Source organism: Poecilia reticulata, linkage group LG13 (assembly GCF_000633615.1).
Source record: "Poecilia reticulata strain Guanapo linkage group LG13, Guppy_female_1.0+MT, whole genome shotgun sequence".
Lineage (NCBI taxonomy): Eukaryota > Metazoa > Chordata > Actinopteri > Cyprinodontiformes > Poeciliidae > Poecilia > Poecilia reticulata.
Window position 1 is genome coordinate 26390678 of NC_024343.1, and position 21711 is coordinate 26412388.

At 37.2% G+C, this 21711-nt stretch overlaps 1 protein-coding gene across 2 annotated transcripts in view; it reads left to right on the forward strand.

The window, feature by feature from the left end:
• The window catches only part of b3glcta (beta 3-glucosyltransferase a), an 89380-nt gene extending 80600 nt beyond the window's left edge, over positions 1–8780 (forward strand). For both annotated transcript variants that reach the window (XM_008426260.2, XM_017308173.1), the window contains exons 12-15: positions 3804–3903; positions 4303–4422; positions 6501–6645; positions 8242–8780. In XM_008426260.2, the coding sequence (XP_008424482.1) occupies positions 3804–3903; positions 4303–4422; positions 6501–6645; positions 8242–8409 (533 nt within the window). In that variant the 3' untranslated portion in view covers positions 8410–8780. The remainder of the gene's footprint in view (positions 1–3803; positions 3904–4302; positions 4423–6500; positions 6646–8241) is intronic.
• The last annotated feature ends 12931 nt before the right edge of the window (positions 8781–21711 follow it).

A 21711-nucleotide genomic window follows, 5' to 3' on the forward strand; every position in this document is an offset into this window, starting at 1 on the left:
GGGTTTGGTAAACAGCCAGTTTACAAAGCTTCTGTCAGTAAACACTGTCAGTTAAATGTAGCTTATAACAGATTCCATATACTGGAGTACATGTGCATGAGATGGATTTTGAACTCTGATTTTAATTTGCACCCAAAAGCTGGAGACGGGCACAAATCTCCTAGTGGCTGCAGAAAATGAATTGATGGATTGCAGTTTGAACTTAAAAAAATCTTAAATATGATCAGTCTGCGTAAAAAAAACATGTTTGTGCTTTTTTGTAAGAAGATGAGCAAAAAGCAGTTAGCAATTTATCATCATTTCCTCATTGTTTGCCACAAGCCAGGGGAAATGACAAACATTTGTCAAACAAGATGCTCTGATGAGATGACTCCAAAACAAAATGTTTGAGTTTGCATATCTGTAGTAAAAAGTTAATAAGAAGACACATTATAATAAACTGAGGTCCTGGGTGAAAACTTGCTAAAAGCTGCAGAAGGTTTTAGACTTTAGTGAAAGTTTTCTTCCAGCAAGACGATAACTCTAAGCACGCAGTCGGTAATCTAATGGAGTCAATCAGATTAAAGAATATTCAAGTTTCGTAGACACAATCAGAACCCATGCTTAAAACAATACTTGAAAATAGATTCAAGTTGTTTTTTTATCCAGTGCAGCAGAACCTGAGAAAAAGGAATAACATCAACTGTTGCATTTTTTATTTTAAAACAGTGATATTTCTACAATTTGTGACTGTTACATCATAAAATGTGAAAAGTTTCTAGCTGTATGAATACTTCAGTCAGACCCTGAGTGTTTCTGCAGCACTTGGGGAAATTTCCCAAGTGCTGTAGAAAAGTCACCGCAGTGACCTGAGAGTGAGGTTACTCCATGTAATGATATCCTAATCATAGGTTCGTTCTGCTCTAATGAGGTCTGAGTCATCTCTGAATACCAAATGTTTGAAGTGGCTGATTTGGTAGTGGAGTTGGCCATATATTGTTGAGTAATCAAACTAATTATCTGACCACAGGAGAGCACTTATAGATTGTGTGTAGCGCATTGTGCTTTGAGTCTGAGCTGGTCGGTGTGGGATCAAATGCAAAGCTGGAATGTTATTTTTGCAAAAGCTATGTATTTCCACACGCCATGGAGATGGAAAACAAATATGCAATAGTGTGATATGAATATGAATAATTATTTGTATTTGTAGTATATCATGTGTTTCCTTAAAATATTTAAAATTACAGCTTACAAAAGAAAACTGTTTGAAAACAGACAAAATTGTGCTAGCGAGAAAAATTAAAGGATTATGTAAAATGAACTTTTTAGAGCTTGTGTTTTTTCCCTCATCAAAACATACCTGGAGTGTTGCTTTAATTCTTTCTTGCATATTTGAGAAATCCTTTAATCTCCCATGGCAGTTATTTGGGGGATGCCTGAACACTTGCTCCCTTAAAGTGTCGCCTATTTCCACAAAGCTCCTCCTTGAAGCTGCAATCTCCAGCAGATTGCAGCTCCGCTCAGCTCCTCCAGACTAGCGACAGCACTACCTAGCAGTGGAGCTGGGATTTTCTCACAAGCTACTTCCCTGCTCCAACACTCCTAAGAACGTTTGTAAATGGCCTAATGGAGGAACATTGTTGTGGTGATGTGCTGAAAGCAGAGTTCCAGAAAGAGTAGGAGCTTCTTAAAGCGACAGAGGCCAATTTCAAGGTGTCAAATTGTGGTGTCAAATATATACACAATTTTTAGAACAACTAAGGTAATACATAATTATGCTACAAAATGTCTCCATGTGCCTGAAAAATGCATAATGCTGCCCCTTTAAGGAAACAACCTCCATTTTGCTTCAATGACCTAATTAAAGACCATCTGTCTAATCATCCTGCTGTCACAAAGTGATACTAAGTTAGGTGAAAAGCCAAAATCTCACCGCAAAATGTGTATTTTGACATCTAGTCTGCGCATGAAAAGAAATGATGAGACAAGATCCTGAAATTGTGGCAGAAGAAGATAATGCACATTTTTCCCTCTTTACCCCATAATGACTTAAAAAATAAATAACATATAGCAACAGCCTAAGAGAAGCTTTAAATTTACCAGATTTTGTTACGTCCTGTGTGTGAATTTTGTGATCATGGAAAGTACAAAAGAAGTTATTTATTTCATCTCTCTGGTGTCGGCAGCATTACTCACCACTTCCTGTTTGAAATAGGATTACCAGCCTTGTCAGAAGATCTGCCCTAAAAAGTGGGATTTTGGATTATATCTCTGTCAGTGTCCTTTCTCATTTTATATTCAGCAAAGAAAAAACTCAAAAAATACCTAAGGTTCCCTATAAATAATACAGCAAGGTCTCAGAATTCGTAGTAATGCATGCCACCAGGGATTTCTGTGCCTCCGTTGCTGTGTAGACATCTGAAATCTGGCGAGTGCATTTCTCTTGGCTCTTGGTTTTTATTTTGTTCACAACCACACTATGGGTTTTTGTTTTCAGGAGATGGCATAGTATTTTGTTCCTTCTAGCCTGTCATGTCAAACGTGTCAGGCTGAACACTTCATCTTTGCGACCCATCCTGCCAAACTCTCATTATTTTCTCTTAACACATCAGTAAGTTGACATTTCTACTGCTGGCAAAGTTTAGCTGGAAGTTTTTAAAAATACAAACTCTAACTCTAGGAAATCACATTGGCTGAAGTGCAAAGTAGGTCTTACAAATATGAATATTTTGAAGCAAAGACAGCGTAAGCCTGAGTTCACATGTTTTTGATCTCGGGGAGTAGCTGATGTGTGCACCCGGAGCCAAGTATACAGTACTGTACGGTGTCCTTGAGAAGGCAGAAGTGCTGCATGTTTATGCTTACAATGCACAAGGCTGTCACGCAAAAGCTGCAAACAAAAAGTAGTGCATATTCTGAAGCTTTTTTTTTTTTTTTTACATTAGTTCTATTGATTAAATTCCTAAAGGTTTCTGTTATAGAATCTGGTTAAAGTTCCTGCTCTATTTATTTATTTTTCGTCATATGGTATCTTCCAAAAACAACTTTTTCCATGTTTTGTCAAATTACTGTCGCAAACTTTGACACATGTTACTAGAATTTTAAATAATATAAAAACATAGTTATGAATAGAAAGAAAATTATGCTTTTTTTAATGTATTTTTTCTATTTAAAGGTCTGGAATGTTGTGCACATCTATTCAGCCCCTCTCAGTGAAAGGTTAACCTTAATCCTACTGTTTAGAACGACTTTTCGCTGCATTTACAACTTTGAAAATCTAGAGTTGGAAAACGGGACCAAATTCTTCTCCGTCAGGTTGGATGCAGAATAGCAACAGGTTCACCTTGGTGAGACGTAAAGGCTCAGGTGCAGTGAAAACCAAGTAACGCTATGGGATCTTTTAAATGTATTTATATATCAGACTGAATAGAAATGCATGCCAGACTACTCGTGTTTATTTGAAAACATTATGCATCTTTCTTCCTCTTAGCAGTTATTCATTACTTTGTGCTGATATTTGACATCCAATAAGGTTTGACTGTAATAAATCAATGCATAAAAATCATGTCATCCAGTGAAATCAGGTCTTTAGTCTTTTGCTCACATATGTAGCTTCCTGCTTTTTAAACTCTTCAGTGTCAACATGATTAATTGACATTAATTATGTTACTCACTTCTGTGAATTTTGTAAATCAACTAAACAAATGCAGTTGTGCCCTGCTTTCCTAATAGGGTCATTTATCTTTGCAAGCCGCAGCTCTGCACATGGTCAATATGTGACTCAGTCATGCTGGCCTCTGTTGATGGTACGTCTCCATTCATAGGTCATTGTGGGAAAACATTTGCAATCCTTCAGCGATTCCTGAGCAGCGCTGTGCCCGACACCAAGTGGCTTGTTATTGTGGATGATGACACACTCATCAGGTAAGATTTCTTTAAGAAGAATATTCAACTTAGACGTTTAGTTTTTTCTTTTACTTTTGCACGTGAGGGATATCTTCGATGTATCCCCCCCCCCCCCAAGAGTCGCTGACATTTACTCGTAAATGTTTATTTTTCACAGATTTAGTCCTACCTTTAAAAAGATTTGCAGAGTGAAAGAGAAAAACTCCTAAACGCCAGAAGTCACTTAACATCCTGTCAAAGATTTAAAATCACACCTCCAGCTGGATTCACCTGCAGTTAGGTTTCCTTTCAAGCAGAAGACTCTGGAGGGAGAAAGATTGTCCCAGCTTCTAAATGGAGCGTTATATAGTCATTTAGGCACACGCGTGTAAGTGTGATGAGAGTGTGTGTCATGCCTTTGACTTGTGCTTTTCGTAGCCTCCCCCGACTACGAGTCCTGCTGAGCTGCTACGAGCGCTCCGCGCCGGTGTGCCTCGGAGAGAGATACGGCTATGGACTGAGCCAAGGTGGCTACAGTTACATCACAGGAGGTGGAGGGTAAGTTTGACTGCTCAGATGCTTTGGGAATAACGAGCAGCAGATGAATTATAAAGCATGCGATAAAAACCCAGCTATCTTTAATTTACAGATTAACCTTTGCGGTTTGATTTGAGTGTGCTCTTAGGAGAACCTTGTTTACAGGGCTGCTGTCTACGTAGATGAAATATTTTGAAGTGAATCACCACAAAAGAAAGTCGATAAACAGTTTTAATCAGATGATGTAACAGGACAGTTATTCGATGGTTTCCATGGTTCTCTCAGAAGGACTAATTGCTAATCAATGGAAGAAAAATTGGCTTATAAAGAAATGGATTTGATCAAATTCTGATTTTAATGCCCTAGATTTACTATTTTAAAGCCTTTGATGCAGCGTTGGGTCGTTTGAAAAAGCTTGTACACAAGATGAATTTTGAACTTGAGAGTGAGAGGTGCAGGAAAAATCTATTTAAGGACCGCGCTGTTGCTGTGACACTTCCTCATTCAGGTGTCACCCACAAAAAAAAAAAGATCACGGGTGATGAGTGACTTCTCCGGTAGCTTACAGGTTTTCTCTTCCTTTTTCATTTGTAGCTTTTGCTCATTTATACCAAGTAACAGCTCAGTTCGCAATTTTGCTTAATATTCAATGTGAAAAAAAAAATTTTTTGGTGCCAAGAAATGCAAAAAAAATATGATTTTTTTCACACTTTACTGTCTGAGAATTTCCATTCAGAAATTCATCATTTCTTTCATGAATCTTTTTCTGGGGAAATATGACGTGACAGAGAGATGCTTTTTCTTTTAACAGCTGACCACCAGGCCTGACTAGGATCCCTATATTTATCTTGGCACTACAAAATTGAAGAGGAGGTTTTGATGGGTTAAAAAAAAGAAAAAGAAAACTCCAAAGCTCCCTGTTGGAGAACTCCAGAAAAGAGTGGTTTGTCGGGGTCACCGAGTCTCCATGAGCATTAGACACTAACTCTTGTTTGGGAGTGTGTCATTATCAGCCTGTGTTATCCTTGGGCAATTTTCAGAAACTGCACCAAAATTGCACTGTTCCCACTAAAACAATAAATTAAAGCACATCACTAGAGGTCTTACACCAGCTTCTTGTAGCTCAGAGAATAGACTTTAAATTAAGTTCCCTGATTTGTAAATCTCTGAATATACCACCAATATACACTGAAGATGTTTACTTACATTTATTTCTTACTTTTTAAAAATATGAAATACTTACAACTAGACTGAACAGTTCTCTAATGAACAAAAGAAAACCTGCAGACCTCTGAAACCTTTTCTTCCATTTATAAAAACCTAAAAAGTTCATTGACTGCATAGAATGAATCAGTCTAGAGTAGAAATCTGTTTTGGTTTCCGATGCTTCTGGTTAAATTACAGAGTAAGAAGGTTGTGGGGGGGTTTTTCTTTTGTTTTGAAAAATGGGTTTCATCAGAGGAGGGGATGTGTGTTTGGCTGTGTATGGGGTGGCAGAAGGAGAGGCTCACCCAGGGCACAAAAGCTGCCCCTACTGTATCGTCTGTGATGTTGTGAAACTCTTTCTCTTCCAACGGCTCTGCTGACCTTATTAGAGTCCAAAGCATCATAAACTGTTTCAAACAACAAGATGGTTTAAAGGCAAATCTGTTGGATTCTATCAGTGAATGTAAAATGCGTCATCTTTGGGTCTTTAAACAGGACAATCAGCCAACATAAATGACCAATTCAGCACAGAATCTTTCAGTGTAAGACACCAATTACAGCACTATCACGACAACCCTTCCTCTTCTCTCTTTATAAATGATTGCAAATGGATGCACGTAATGCTCCTTTATCCTTTATTTCCGCTAGTTTGTATATATTTGCTGTCTGTATGTAGCGAGCACTTGCTTGCCCACACGACCTTGGCAAATAAATCTGATTATGATTCTTCAGGATAAATCATTTCAAATCTTTTTTTACACAACTTTAGCAGTAGTGCCAGTGACGGATCGCATGTATTGCATGTAATCTGTCTGTACACTGTTGATTTACTTTGCTGCCACAGTGGCTGGCGTATGTTTGCCTTATTCTGAATGTCTGCTGTGTTGCTGCAGCATGGTGTTCAGCAGGGAGGCTGTGGTCCGACTTCTTAACAGCGGCTGCAAGTGCTACAGCAACGATGCGCCTGATGACATGGTGCTGGGAATGTGCCTCAATGCTCTCGGGCTTCCCATCACACACAGTCCACTATTTCACCAGGTTGTATTCAGAATTTTCATTTCAATGTCTCTCCTTTTGTAGCTACAATGTTTTGTGAAATGTTATCTTGATAGAATGCTCTAAAATTATGATTATTTTTGCCTTGACTTGTGCTTCTTGTATATCAGGTTCATTTATTCCAGCAACTCAATTCACTTAGTGAAACACATATTTATTAATTAATTACACATGGACTGACACTCTCTAAAGTTTTGAGTAATATGTTTTTACCTGAATATCATGTTGCAGTATGGATATGAGGAAAAGTATATTAGACTTGTATTTGGAATATTTTATGCACAAGGAGAGTTAAAGGGGGGGGAATGAAAGAACATGTACTAGTCAGTCTATGTTCTTAGTCAATCATGGAACAATCAGTCATGCAAGGAAATAAAGGAAATCTTACATAATAAGGGAAAATTTGAATGAGTTCACTGCAGATAGTCGGCTCTATGTGTGAGCATGATTATCACCTTATTATTTCAGTGCAGTGAGAATCAGTGGCGGCAAAGAAAAAAAGTGGTGAGTTCGCATGATGCTCTTTGTGTAGAAGTGCTGACATCTTTTTAGAATGAGCACAATAACTGTGTGCTGCAGACCTCAAAGAGCGGACGGTTGTTTGTAAGTGAGAATTTCCCCTGACCTGACTCTCCTCTGCACCGTTATGTTGCTTGTTAGGGTGAGCTAAGTTCAGTTTGAACCTTAGCTGAAGTGGTTCTAAAAGGAAATTGGTACAAAGAATATTCGGTCAGAAAGCGGAATAATTCTAAATGGAATCATATTGTTTGATGGATAAAAGCAAAATTACAAAAGCAAAAAGCAAACAAACAAACTAAAAACAAAACAAGTAATTACAATGGATGAAAATAAATAAATGGTTGAATAAAAGTATAAAAGAAGGATGAAGGATAGTTGCTTTTATGAGATGAATAAAGTTTGCAAAGTGAGCATCTTTAATGCAAATCCCATAATATTAAAACATCTGGTGCTAGAGCATTTCACTAAAAGTTTTTAAATGTCGTCACATTACATCCACAAACATCTTTTAATTTATTCGGGATTTTCATGTGACAAACCAGCAAAAAAAATCAGCAAAACTATAAAGTGCAAAGAGTTTTTTTTATTTTAGGAAATAAGAATCAGAAAATATCAGCAGTAAGACATGCTGTCTTCATCCTATCTAACATAGTGTGGGATATTTTGCATGGGCATAAATTTGAATCTCTACATGTGCAAGACTTAGACATTTTCTAAAAGACTCGCAGCAATAGGTATGTATGCCATACCATGCATATTATTCACCACTTTAATTATATACAGTCTATTATATAAAATTCTAATAAATTATATTAAAGTTTGTGGTTTTAATGAAACAAAATGTTCAAAAATAATATCATTACGGTTTTTCCAAGGCACCATATGGCAAGGAGGAATTTATATATCAATCATTTAACTATTTATACTTGTGCTTTTCTGCTTTAACATTTTATTATTGGAGGTCATAATTACATCAATAATTCCATTGAGGTTTTGCTCATTCAGTGTTGCTGTGGCTACTTTGAAATATACATAACTGGATGCTTTATTTGCTTTCAGGCACGCCCAGAGGACTACTCCAAGGACCTCTTAGCTCACCAGGTGCCTATATCCTTCCATAAACACTGGAACATAGACCCTGTTGCTGTTTTCAATAAGTGGCTGAGGGATGACTGGAGAACAAATACCTCAGATGAACATAATGAGAAGAGTAAAACAGAGTTATGATAAAAAAAAACCTTCTAATCTCTTAAAACATGTATGTATAGAATGTGTTTGTATTATTAAAGGGTACCAGTTCACAGATGTAAATGTTTTTTCTATTGTTACTGTGAATTATTATTATTATTATTATTATTATTATTATTATTATTAAGAAAAAACATGTAAGTGTGAGTGCGTGTTTGTGTGTGTGCGGCATCAGGACTGGGATGGCATGTTGAGGTTATATTTCATTTATAAATGTCTGTATATAAACACATCTCACTGCTCATACTTTTTTGTTCTCCACAAGATGCTGTATCTTAAAAAGATCTTCAAAATAATCAATGATGCTGTACAATGTCTTCTATTTTGACATAAAAGTATTCATATTTTAAGATGTTTTGCATCTCAATTTCACTAGAGGCCTTTTGTGTAACACTGCCTTAATAATTAAGTTATTTGAAGTTATTGAGTTACTGTATGACTTTAAGCCATCATAGGATTTTGTCCACACCAGATTTCAACCCGTTTCTACGATGCTCTTGACTGTTCCAACATGACTAAATTGCAGCGAACCTAGAAAACCCTCTTTCACTGCGAAGGCTGTCTTGATACTGTTGCCTAACACATTTTCATTTGCTGCTTTCTTGACCATGTTACCAAAGCGCAACTGCCTAGGCTTTCACATCCACACCAGTACGTTTCTTTACAGATTAGAAAGTTTCTCCATACACATCATGGAGATTTTTGCAACTTCAGTTTTAACCTTGCTGGTAAAGAGGAGAAATTTTAAGATTTTTTGTCAGTTTATCAGCAACATGAGAAGAGACACGTTAGATGATTTTCATATGCCGGTGCAATACTCTCCAAGCTGCACAGAATCCAATTTTGCGTTTTTATTCATTACCGTTTGCTGAAGCTAGATGCTGAAATGTTCTTTAAAAACTCTATAAACCTGAAACTGCAGTGAGAAAAACTCAGTTTCCTTCACTGAGGGATTAATAGATTAATAGATTTTAATCCCAATGTATCATTTTTCTTCAAAACAAAAACGCATATCCATATTCTTACAGGAAACAACAACTTTTTAAATTATTTTTCAAAGTAATTAATTCCTAACATTTTTTTTAAGTGGTATTAAATGACCAAATGTTGAAGAATGAATGGTGAAAATTTTGCAGTTCAGTGTTATAGGCAAACTAAACGGCATATATTTGAGTGTGCATGCTCAAAGCAGTTGGGGGAGCTTGCATCCTCCATCATTCCTGATGGGGAACTCATCCATGATTCACCCCAGAAGACTTCTAAGACTCTACTGAGACCATTGAAGTTCTGGCTGAATGTTTTTTATGCCATAATGCTGCCTCAGTCTGGTACAACTGACCCCTAAAATGTCACCAATGGGAGCTTTAAAAAAGTTCTACTTTTTACTGGCAGGAAAACCCAATTATCTTTAATTTAAAGTCTATGCAGTTTTTGCCAAAAAAACTTTTATTTCAGTCACTTTTCCCTCAAACTGAGGCACAGGTGGAAAAAGTGCATAATTTTATGCTCACTCGTTCTTGTAAAATATTACCGGGAAGAGAGAGAAAGGAATGAAATTTAGCCTAATCAATTTTTCATTTTCCTTTTTTACTTCCTGTGACAATTAATGAGCTGACTCAGTAATTTGCTGACCGTTATTGTAAATCTTTTACAGGCATAGAGTTTCAGTCGGGAAATTAAACATTTCTTCTTCTGGCTCATTGCCACCTTTAAAAAGCAACACAAGCCAGCCGTAATCTCACAAGAATAAAAACCTGAGGCGACTGCTGTCTTACAATGGTAACAAGAGCTTTTGTAAAGCTGAGTATAATGAGAGGCTTCATATTGCTCCCATCAAATCCAAATATAAAAAGTTAATAAAGTAAAACTCATTACCGAGTAGGAAAATCACATTGTAAAGCAGAATGTGTTCGTCTCCTTTGAGATTGTGTCTCCATTGTGGTTCTAGATTTATGCTGCCCTGATAGTACGGTGCTCTGGCGCGGTTTCATGAGAAGTCTAATAGCTTCAGGCGTTTGAAGCAGAGCAGTAACTCAAGTAGACATCCTCTAACACACCTATGAATTGTAAGCTATTTGCAGGAAACAAATTAAATACCTTTTGGGATTTACCCATACAGGAACAGAGAGAGGTGTTGAGGCGGTGTTCTGCAGGTGGAATCACTGTGTAAATTGAAAGAGCAAGGTTCAGCTTTATCACATTAAAAATAGTCTTTAGTATTTGTGGAAAACCAGGGAAAGGGCAGATCAGCAGCTCTATAATTTATCAATAAAGCAGTGTTGTTCTGCTTGTTGCCAGAGTTTTGTAGCGAGTTTGAAAAGTGCAAGGTTGTGAACTTTACTGACAGAGGGATCCGTGTATTTGTTGATTATTTTTGTTGGTAAAATTCATTGACAGCTACAGTCGTGCCTTGTAAAAGTATGAACATTAACTGGAACTTTTTCACATTACAACTAGGGCTGGACAAAACTAATACAATAGATGCTATATCTGATAGCATATTCAATTTCACTGAACTCTGATCCAGTACCGCACAGCATTCTGGGTGATCAATCCAAACACAGGCTATACATTAACCAATATAGGCATATTGCATATCCATGTAACAGGCAAAAGTTTATCTAAATGACAGAAACAAGATTTTCTACCTCAACAATACTCAGTTTTAACTCAGCAGTTAAATGGAAAAAAATAAACATAAATAGACGCTTATGCGGTAAAACACACGGCAGCACAACACTGTCCTACCCACACAAACTACCTATTAGATTAAAATCCAAGTTCTGCACTGTCCAGTAATACCAGAATCACCACACTACATGCAAAACTCACTGAACCAGCAGACAAAGACGTTAAAACACGGCTCATTTCATGAAGTCAAAACCATGAATTCAGTCCAACCTTTCCTGTTTCATGGTCATAATCCATGTCAGATTAAAGATTCCCACTCCGTTCCTGAAACAAACACACACACACACACACATTTTGTCCAGCCCTAGTTGTAAGGTGAAAAAGTTCCAGTTCCAGTAGTTCCTGAAATTGTCCTTGTGTCACACTGGTGTGATTCCTCACTATTTTCAACTATAAAAATGAGCACTGGACGAAGGTGGGGGAACTTGAAACTATAATGTCATGACTTGGTGACAGTTTAAACAAATATGTAAAAATATGTTTTTTCATAAAAGTACATGTGGCAGCTTTAAACTGCACTGCTTAAAAAAATCCCACATTCTGGCATTGAACTTGCATTAAACCTTCTTTGGCAGCTCTACTTAATCTAATATTTTTTTTCCAGTGCAAGCAAATCCTCACAGAGAGAGAAAAAGAGAGCTGGTGGACCATTCTGTGGTATTGGTTTCAAAAGGATTCAAAAGAATCCTCTCATTTTGAATGAGACCAAAATAACAAATAGGATTTTAGATTTCAGACAAACAGTAGTGTGTAAAACTATTTCCATCAGAGGTGAAGAAGTGAACGAGTATAAATACCTCAGAGTTTATGCAAACAACAGTTAGGACTGAAGACAGTCAAGTTTGATACAAAAAGAGGCAGCAGACTGTACTTGAGCATTATGAGGTCCATTATTGTTTGGAGCAAGATGCTGCATATCTTCTATAAGTCTGTTGTGGAGAGTGTCATTTATTTTGCTGGATAATGTGGTAGAATAGTAACATCTAAGCTCTACAAGCTGATGAAGAAAGCTGAATATTTTGTGGACTGCCCTGGAGTCTCTGGAGATGGCTGTGCAAAAAAGGATGCTTCATAAAGCATAGTACACAACCCTCAGCATCCTCGTCACAACACTGTGATGGGTCAGTCTTTCGTCATAGTCTTCTTCAGGTTCAATGCCATCCAGTCTGCTACAAGAGGTCCTTCCTGTCCACAGCCATCATCATCTAAAATAACGACTCTTGAAAAAAGTTTGATATATTTCATTTCTCTTTGGACTGCATGACTCATTAATTCAAGCGTTTTGTAAATGAATGAGGACAGAGTTTATGAATAGCAGCAGCCTCACTTCAGTGGAACAGCAGTGGACCTTGCAAAAACTGCAAGCCAAAAGCATCAGTGACAAAAAAACAACAAACTGTTTGAATTGTTCGTTCTGTTTTTAAAATCTCTAGATCTAAATCTAGTGTCTGCTAGCAACCATCCAGACCCCCAACAGTCTCCACATGGTGCCTAAAGGACGTGTTGCTGGGAGCCTGTTAATAGCAGCCCCAGGGAACACCCGGATGTTCTTTGTTAATACCCGGGCCTGTTCAGCTGCAGTTAGTGTTGACACATACACCCTTGGGCCTCCCTCACCTCCAATTTACCATGCTGATGGGAGAAAAATGTGAATTGTAGAATTCAGTTGTGGCTTTAACCCTAAAACTGTTTACATGTTATCCAACGGGTCCGTCAAGACACCCTGACCGTCACGGTGCTTTAAACATTTAAGTCACGAAAAACATGTTCAATAACTTCCACCTGTACAGTACGGCATCGATTCACATAAAGAAAAAAGTGATTTAAGAAGCGTTGATGGTGAGAGCAATTGGTGTTTGTGCATTGAAACCTGACTTCCTTTTCTTCTGAGCATTCACTTTGACCAGCAGAACCATCAGAACAGAGCAGACAAGAAGAGCTGCAGGAGTCAAATCTCACTTTTCATTTAAACTACAGTCATGATCGTATAAAAAAAGCTACTATAAAACACTCAGGACATCCTCTATTAACGCTACAGTATTACGCCAATGTAACGGTTTATTGTTTTTGCTTAGAGTCTACCAGTTCTCTAAGGATCATACTGTCACCTTCCTAAAATCATGATATCAGTCATGACTGGGTGATAAACACAAGTGAATGTAACTCCATACCACAGAGAAGAGGAGCAGTTATAATACAAAATCTCTTCCCTTTTCTTATGAATAAGCTTTGTGAAGTAGCACAGATCATTTTAGATGGAAAGATGTAGTATCAAAACAGACAGATTTCTTGTGCTTTCTCAGTACCTGGACGATTTGTCATAATGGATAAAAACATGAATTCTGGTCTTAGAATAAAATCCTGATGGGGAATGTCCAGCCTTCATTTTGTAAACCCACGTTCCATCACACTTGTGTTATGCTGCAGCAAAGTTATCTGAACAAAAGAGAAATGAAGTCCAGACTGGGTTGAGATTCAGTGAGATTATCTTAAATACTCCCTTTTGTGCTAAAAAAGTCTTCCATTGTTCCATTGTGGCTGAATCAATACAATTCCTCACAGATGAGTGGGACTAATTTCCTCCAAAGTGATGTAAAAGACTGACAGTTTTACGAACGTCTGATAGCAGTTTTTACTCTTCAGGGTGGCACAACTGATTCTCAGGTTTAGGAGGCATTTACCTTTCCCTCAGGGCTCTGTGGATTTGGAGTTCCAAGCTTCCTTTTCTATTTTTATTCTGGTTATCTTTGTCTGATATAAATTTGTTTAATGACTTGAAACATTTTAACTGTGACAAAAAGCAAAATATAACAAATCTTTGAGCAGAATTTTTCCACTCCACTGCACATATTTAATACATCAAAAATAATGTCTGTTCATCATTGCATAATAAATCCTTTGTTGCAAACATCTGACTAATAAGGATCAATATTTGTGCAGATATTTATGATACTCAATAAGACTAAGATAATTACTCCCACAGTACCTCTCTAAGTAGCCTACAGAGCTAAATTCACATTATCCTCTGAACACACACACTATCCCTGGTATTGTACTCCCTAATTGCTTTCCACATCACATGGAAGTCTAATTCCAGTAATTTAAACAAGCCATTAACCAATGTAGACATCTGACACATTGCTGAAAACAGTCTTTGTAAATTATAAATCTGCAGTGGCGTATATCCTAAACATGATACGCTCTGTCGTATTAGAGGATAAACCTGGACTGAATGCTTATATTCTGGTCAGATATTGTGTATTTTCTGTGTATAATTATTCTTTCTTTTACGTTTTACCATCAATGTCAGCAAACAGTCGAGTACAATGATTAAAGTTTATACATTCCCACAGACACAGACCTGGCGTAGCTGTTAGAGCTTTTTTAGTCAAACTTGTATGTTTAAGTAGCCAAGCACATTGGACTCTGTCGACCACAGGGGCAACACATGTACAGTTTGTTCCTCAGCAGGAATAATGTCTTTGCTTGTCTATTGAGAATAAGAACATCCCAAAAATAATGAACATTGTCAAGGGTGAAAAATTAATTATGTTCAGAAATAAATTGTTTTTCCTCTTCAAGGTTAATTTGATAGAACAAAATGAGTGGCAAATTCAATAACTGAGTTTGAGAAATGTCCAATTTATAAAATGCAATGTGTTACATGTAAGAGCAGCAGAATCTTCAAAGGACAAGCACTGAAAGTCAAAATGTGATCAGCTGTGCAAGACCAGTTTATATCCGGTCTAATAGTAATATAAACAGTGTGCTGTCACAGTGTTGGGACACTGATAGAGATTAAATTATTCTGGATACTCGCTGCCAGCTGCTGATTGCACAGACAGATTAGATTAGAGAGCTAAATTTATTGCCCTTGAATCTGAATGAGAAGTCCAAGTTTCTAGCAGAGATGATGAAACAAATCTCAAAACTGTAAAAATTCACCTTTACAATTACATAGTATTGTAATTACATATGTATGTTTATATATATACTGTGCTATATAATACACCAGTTTTTTTCCCTGACTTATTGAAATAGAAAACCAAGAAATCTCAGCTCAGGTCAATGATGCAGCAGAATTAATGTCTGAAGATCTCACAGAGCACTATTTAATCCTTTATTTCAGTACAATGAGGCAAGAACACAGCCACCAAGCCAAATATCCACCTGCACATGATGGCTGAACATGGAGAAAATTAATTAAGGCTGCCCCTGTAACTCTTCAGGGCCTCAAAGATCCACAACTCATAAAGAAGAGTTGACAGGAGAACAATTCTAAGGGAAAAGACAGAAATCCAAAGGCACTTAAATAATTACTAAAGAATCATTAAAAATATCTGTTTTTATGTGCTCCGACTTGAACACTTGCAGATGTAATAGAGGCTGAAGGTGTTTCTACAAAATATTGACGCAGGGAGACTGAACACAAATGCAGATTTATATTTGTGAAAAGTTTGAAAACCAATCGCTCCTGATTTGGTCTGTCGCAATAATCAAAGTTTGTGGTTGTAGCATGACAAAATGTGAAAAGGTCGAGAGTTATGAATAATTTTATAACACATCCAATAAGTGTGTCAGTGATAATCAGTTTAAGAAAGCTTTCACCTTTATTAGGTGCATTTGATGGCAGGAGAGTGAAGTTTTATTTTCCATTTCCGAAACTGTGCAAACTGCACATACTGCAGGGCTGTGTGACATGGCTGAGTTAGTAAGGAAGACTTTTGTATTGCTGTCACACAAGATCAGATTCACACTCTGATTTTTGCTTCAGCAGTGCAACACCTGGCTGTGTCTGTCTCCTTCTATCCTGGTCCAAAGACTGTAACATGTGTTGCAATAATGTTTTCTGCAGAACCGCTGCACACGCCTGCAGCTAATTTTGTCTGGTGAATTTCCTCCAATCCTGTTTTTTTTACACCCAGAAATCACTACTGCTGTAGCAGGTGAGCATCTGCATTTCAAGGAGCCGTGCTCTTTCTACTTTTCTGTGTCCATAATTGTGTGTTAGAATGAAACAGTTCCACACAGTTGCTGAGTGATCATCAAGAAAAGCATTTCACTGTGTTGTGGCTTTGCCTCGGTACAGCTCCTAGTCCAAATTCCTCACACACTTTTCCCCTCATTTATCTCCGAGACACAGCAAGCAGAGAAAAATGGCCACCTGCTCACATTCATCTCTGCATGAAATGTAATTATTTTGAGAGGTGAGGGCAAGCTCGGGATGAGCTCGGGTTGCATCTGTGGCTTTTTATATGAGAGAAAAACTCTGGATATTGCGCAAGTTAATGGAAATAATAAATGGAGCTTGTTTTAAGAATCAGCAGAATCTAATTAAAGAGAGATGTGGACAAAACAGAGACAAAGGCTTTTTTTTATTTTAATCGTTAGTAAGATGTGAAGGCCACAAAAACTTTTTGTTTTGTACTTTCACAGCTAGCCGTGAGCTCCATGATGAATCTGGCATTAGTTTTTTCTTTTTTTTCCCTTTTTTTAACTCGGACTCCTGCAATGCTGCAGTCCAATTTCATCATCTTTGTCTTGACTAAGATCATCTAAACTTAAGTTTCCTTTTTTTTTTTCATTTTTGACATAAAAGTTTACTTTCTATTGATTTCTAAGTAACAAAACTGCATGATTATGTTTGGATACCAAAATGGATTTCAAAAGTTATTTAGTTGGTCTTCTTGTAACATGGAAACACAAAATCAGTGCAAATACTGTATTTCTAGAAACTACATTTCCCGCTTTACATCAGTGGAAAATATTTTTAAATTACTAATCTCTACTGACATTTTTAGTCTGAATCAGATTTATGAATAAAATTAAAAGCACATTTTTTAGCTGCATGTTTCGCTTTTAACGTATGGAAAAACTTTGAATGAACATATCAGGATAAAATAGCGACATCTTGAACTTGTGACCTGTGGCCCTTTAGTAGGAACAATACTCTGCAGTGTTAGAGGGAAAAACAATCAGCATTTTAATTAGGACTCTGACTCGAGATGAAATCAGTAAAACTTCAGATGGGTCTGACTGCAATCAGCAACAATTATGTATTTTCATTCTTTTATCATCCTGCTGCTTTTCAAAAAGCATGCCAGGCTGCACGCTTTAAAACATTGGCTAATTAGAGCATAATCACAGTGATGGCAGCAGCAAAAAGAGAATGCAAACATGAACGGTTACTCTCCTTCTCTGCGTGTGCAGGTATTGGGAAATAAAAAGCAGCATGACAACTCCAACTAAACAACAATCACTTTATGTAGTTTTGATTAAAATGATCGTAATCACATTCTAACATAAGGGTTTGTACTGTTGAAAACTTTTTATGTAAATTCTGTGTCTAGTGTTTAATGGTAAAATTGCTTATAAAATATAAATATATTGTATATAAATTTGACCCATAACCTAATCCTAACCCTAAACACCATTGTAACCACAGTTTTTAGGGAGTACCTGCTTTTATTCTTTCAGGTTCTTTATATCTGATTGCATCTGATTGATTTTGCTCTGAAGTGGCAAAAGAGCTGTGTCAGTTGGTTAGAAAATTGTGGCTGAAATTGTTTTGAGAAGAAACATTTTTCTCATGAATGTCTAAAGCCTGAATTTAACTGTGCTAAAATGAGAGGCATGATTTATAGTGAATCCTCAAGCGTGTTTGAAATATTAACCAGTGTAATTAAACTGTCAGTGGCTTCAATGGCTGCGTCAGTAATATCATTTCTGCTCAGGCGTATTGCCAACAAGAAAAACATCGCTAATAGACACATAAGCACTCAAAGTTTTGTCCCCTGTCGGTGTTTTAAAAAGGCAGGCATGCCCAGTGATATATAAATGTGCTCAGATCAGTTCAATGGCCCAGTTGGCCTTAATACGACTTAAACTGCTATAATTATTGCATTATCTTGATTGGCTTCTTTATTTTCCCTCTGGACACATTGAAAGCAGGTCTAATGTACATTCACACAGCAGTAATGGAGTCAGAGTGCAGCAATATTTATCGAAGCGTTGCAGAAAGAATTTAATCAAGTGTGATATTTAAAACAGACTGGGGGTCTTTAAAGGGCAGCAGACAAGAAACAGACACGCTTCACTAAGGTTTTATGTAGTAATTTCACTGTACTCATGAATAACCATTGTTACTTCAGTTTGGTGGTCTGATTTAATCAAAACCATGCTGTTTTAATATTCTAGATACTTTGGCTTTGTAATTTTAGTGCTTTTTTTATGCGATCTTGTGTCTGGTTAAAATTTAAGCACTACAGTTGTTCTTTTAAATATAAAGTGGCTCCATGATTCTGTTGCAGCAACAGTTCATCTGTAAAAGCTGCTATCAGTGTGACCAGTCCAATCTTTAACTCTGCGTTGCATGTTTCGAAGCCAGATCTGGGTCGGCCGTCTTTTATTTTGTCTGTTTGAGATATCAAAAGAAACAGCAGTGAGCACTCTGCATGGTCTGGTCCAAAACACCTTCCTCCTGCTAGCCCAGCGCAGCATTTTTTTCTATATGTGTTTGGACATATCAAAACAAATGCTCTTAAAAATATTTTTCATATTTTATTAAGCCATATCTGTATGATATATCAAAAGAAACAGCAGTGAGCACTCTGCACAGTTTGGTCCAAAACACCTCTCTTTGCAAGAAAATAACATCCAAAATAAACATAAATTTGTCAAATCAAATTATCAACCAAGAAAATCCCGCCACAATTGCTTGAACTCAAGCTGACGTAATGCAGTTACATAACTGTAACACAGGAACTCGTGTTAGCTTGCTGTACATTTAAATACAATCCAATTTCGGCTTCCATAGGCCATATAACATTCCACGGTCAAGAAAAAAAATATTTTCCTCAGACACTGGTATAAATATATAATTTATAAAATGTGAATTAACCAAGAAAAACGTTTTACATCTGAACCGACATTGTAGCACGGCTTACCTCCTGCTAGCCCAGCGCAACATGTAACCTCCTCTGCATGCAACAGGCTACGTGACTACGCTGCATGAGGTGCATTCAAGGGCAATAGGAAAAACTATCTGCTCACTTCAAACAGGTACTAATGATAAGAAATAACCAATTTACATAACAAATGATGACTGATTTGGTGGGAAGTAATATAATTAACTTGTTAAATTAACAAGCTCCTCAGGCCCAAAAATAATAATAAGAAAGGTTCCAGCAATGTCTTAAGACAGAATGAGAAATGTTTAGATTTTGAACTAGAAAGGATCAAATGCAATTCATATTCCTTTAAAAGAAATAAAATATTACCATATTGGGAGCAGTGAATCAAGAATTGAACTTCTTTATAATTGTCCAGCTGTGGTATTTGGCCATATTTTCTTTCTGTGTAGAAAACACCCACTCTTCATTGATGGGGCCTGACGGTAAGCAACAGAGAATAGACAGATAACTGTTTTTATTTGGGTTGTCCCTCAAAATTTGTCTGCCTTGAACAGTGAGCCATGTTACCTGTATAAAATGGGTATGAGATACAGTAAACTGTGACAAAACTAATCCATCCTAACCCACCACCACCTTGAAACTAGCGACCAATAATGGGAGTGTGCTGTAACTCTTAAAATTTGCTAATTAGTCAAACATTCAAAGCAGTGCTCTACCAGAAGGGAGTGTTACTTTCCAGATGTTGATGAAAAACATTAAAAGTTGCTCATCCAGAAGAACGCAAATGTTTGCTTCAAAATCTCAGTAGGATTTAGGTCAGAAGCTCTTTTGACATTTGAAACAAAGTGTCAGCTTCATGGAGTTGATGCTGGATCAGATGATCACCTCTAATAGTAGAGCAGGTATATTGTCTCAAAACAATGAATTTAAATTTAATATGTAAGCAATCCAGGGGACATATAGAAAATTCCAAATTTGGCCCCAACTGCACCATTTTAATTGTCCCATGTAAAAGAGCATTTTATTCGTATATCTCTAATGGTGTTAAATACAGTAGTTATCAGCATTTTTACAATGAATCAAAAAGCAAAACAACTTGTGGCAGAAAACTATTGACCAAAAATGTGCACATCATTATGCTCAATGCTTCAACAACGCTGCTATGTATGCATTATTCATCCCTCTGTACTGCAAGCAAGTGGTTGATTTGAGTGAAAAATACATTATTTAATTTATTTGAGCTGAAAGAACCGTGCTATACTCGCCTATGGTAAATTAGTTGAATTGTCAGTCGGAGCTGGCAGACCTTTCATACCTTCAAATAGGCAAAAACTAAATTCCACAAGACCTGTAAAGACTTTAAAATTGTTCGGCTTTATTCAATTACATGTCGCGTCATGAGTGATAGCAGCATTATGTCTGCTGTGAGAGATCTCTGGATATATTGTGAATGATATGATTCAATCTCTTTGCATTACTGTCCCAACAAATGTGCTCAGTGCAGAAGACCTCCTGTACATTTTTTCCCTTTGTTTTCCTCTCGCTGTCTCTCTGAATGGCAGCCTCTGTTGTTGTGCTGCAAATCAGAGCAAAACACAAAAGGTGGATGCATTTTCCATCAAACCTAATTAGGAGATGATCAAAGGACACACTGAGCTGCAAGACAAAGCATGTTCCAACAGAGATAAATGTTTGAGCACTTTCAGCAGGCTGTGGAGTGACAGCCAGAATTAAGGTTCAATATTATCAGATGTCTTGCAGTGACAGATGAGAATCATTAGTGTTGTCTAGACTGGTCGTTTTCAGCTATCGGACGAAGACAGGCTTTGTGCACCCTTGCAGATTTGACGGAGCTGAGGATGCACTTGTCAGCATTAAGTCACCTGATGTGATATGATCTTGTAATTTCTCAAAGAGTTTCCAACTGCAGCCCCATAACTCCAAGCTGTTCTGCAACGTGTTATATATTCCCAGAGGGTTTGATAAAATGGAAGATTAAAAAGACACCCTCTTGTGCGTTTTTATGGCAGGCCTGGACCTCCCGTCCTCCTAGGGGGAGATTAACTGGTAGAGTACAGATTAAAATCAGTCAGACAGAAGATGCTGGAGAGACGGGAAAGTGATACACAAATCTCACTTTCCTTTACAGAGAAGTGACATAACAGCAGCTGTTCATATCGATGTGCAGCTGTGTTCTTGCATGTATATCCATGGTTTCGTCTATCAGTTTGTTCTGGTGTCATTTGCTGCCTGCAGTACACACTGAGTCATCAGTAATAATTGTGGCAATGACATCAACAACAACAACAAAAAAGCCCAGATCAGATTCAGTAATCAAGCATGAGTAATTATACTGAAATGGTTCATTATGCAGGATGAAACAGAAATAATGGAACAAGGACCACAGCAGCTCTTTGAAAATTACAGTAATGTGATGCTTAGTCTCCTTTAGAAAGTACAGTGGCATTGATTCTATGCAAAACAAGGAGGATCAGAAGCTTTTCATAATAACTGTGTTGCTATAAATTCACCCAAAGTTCTACAAAGTGTAAGTTTCTTGACCTATATCTACGAGGGAGACACATTTACATCAGCATGTCAAAGTGGAGCTGAAAGATTAAACATCAAAGCTACTGGTTACTAGCAAATCTCCCCAAGGCTTTGTTGTTGTGTGTAA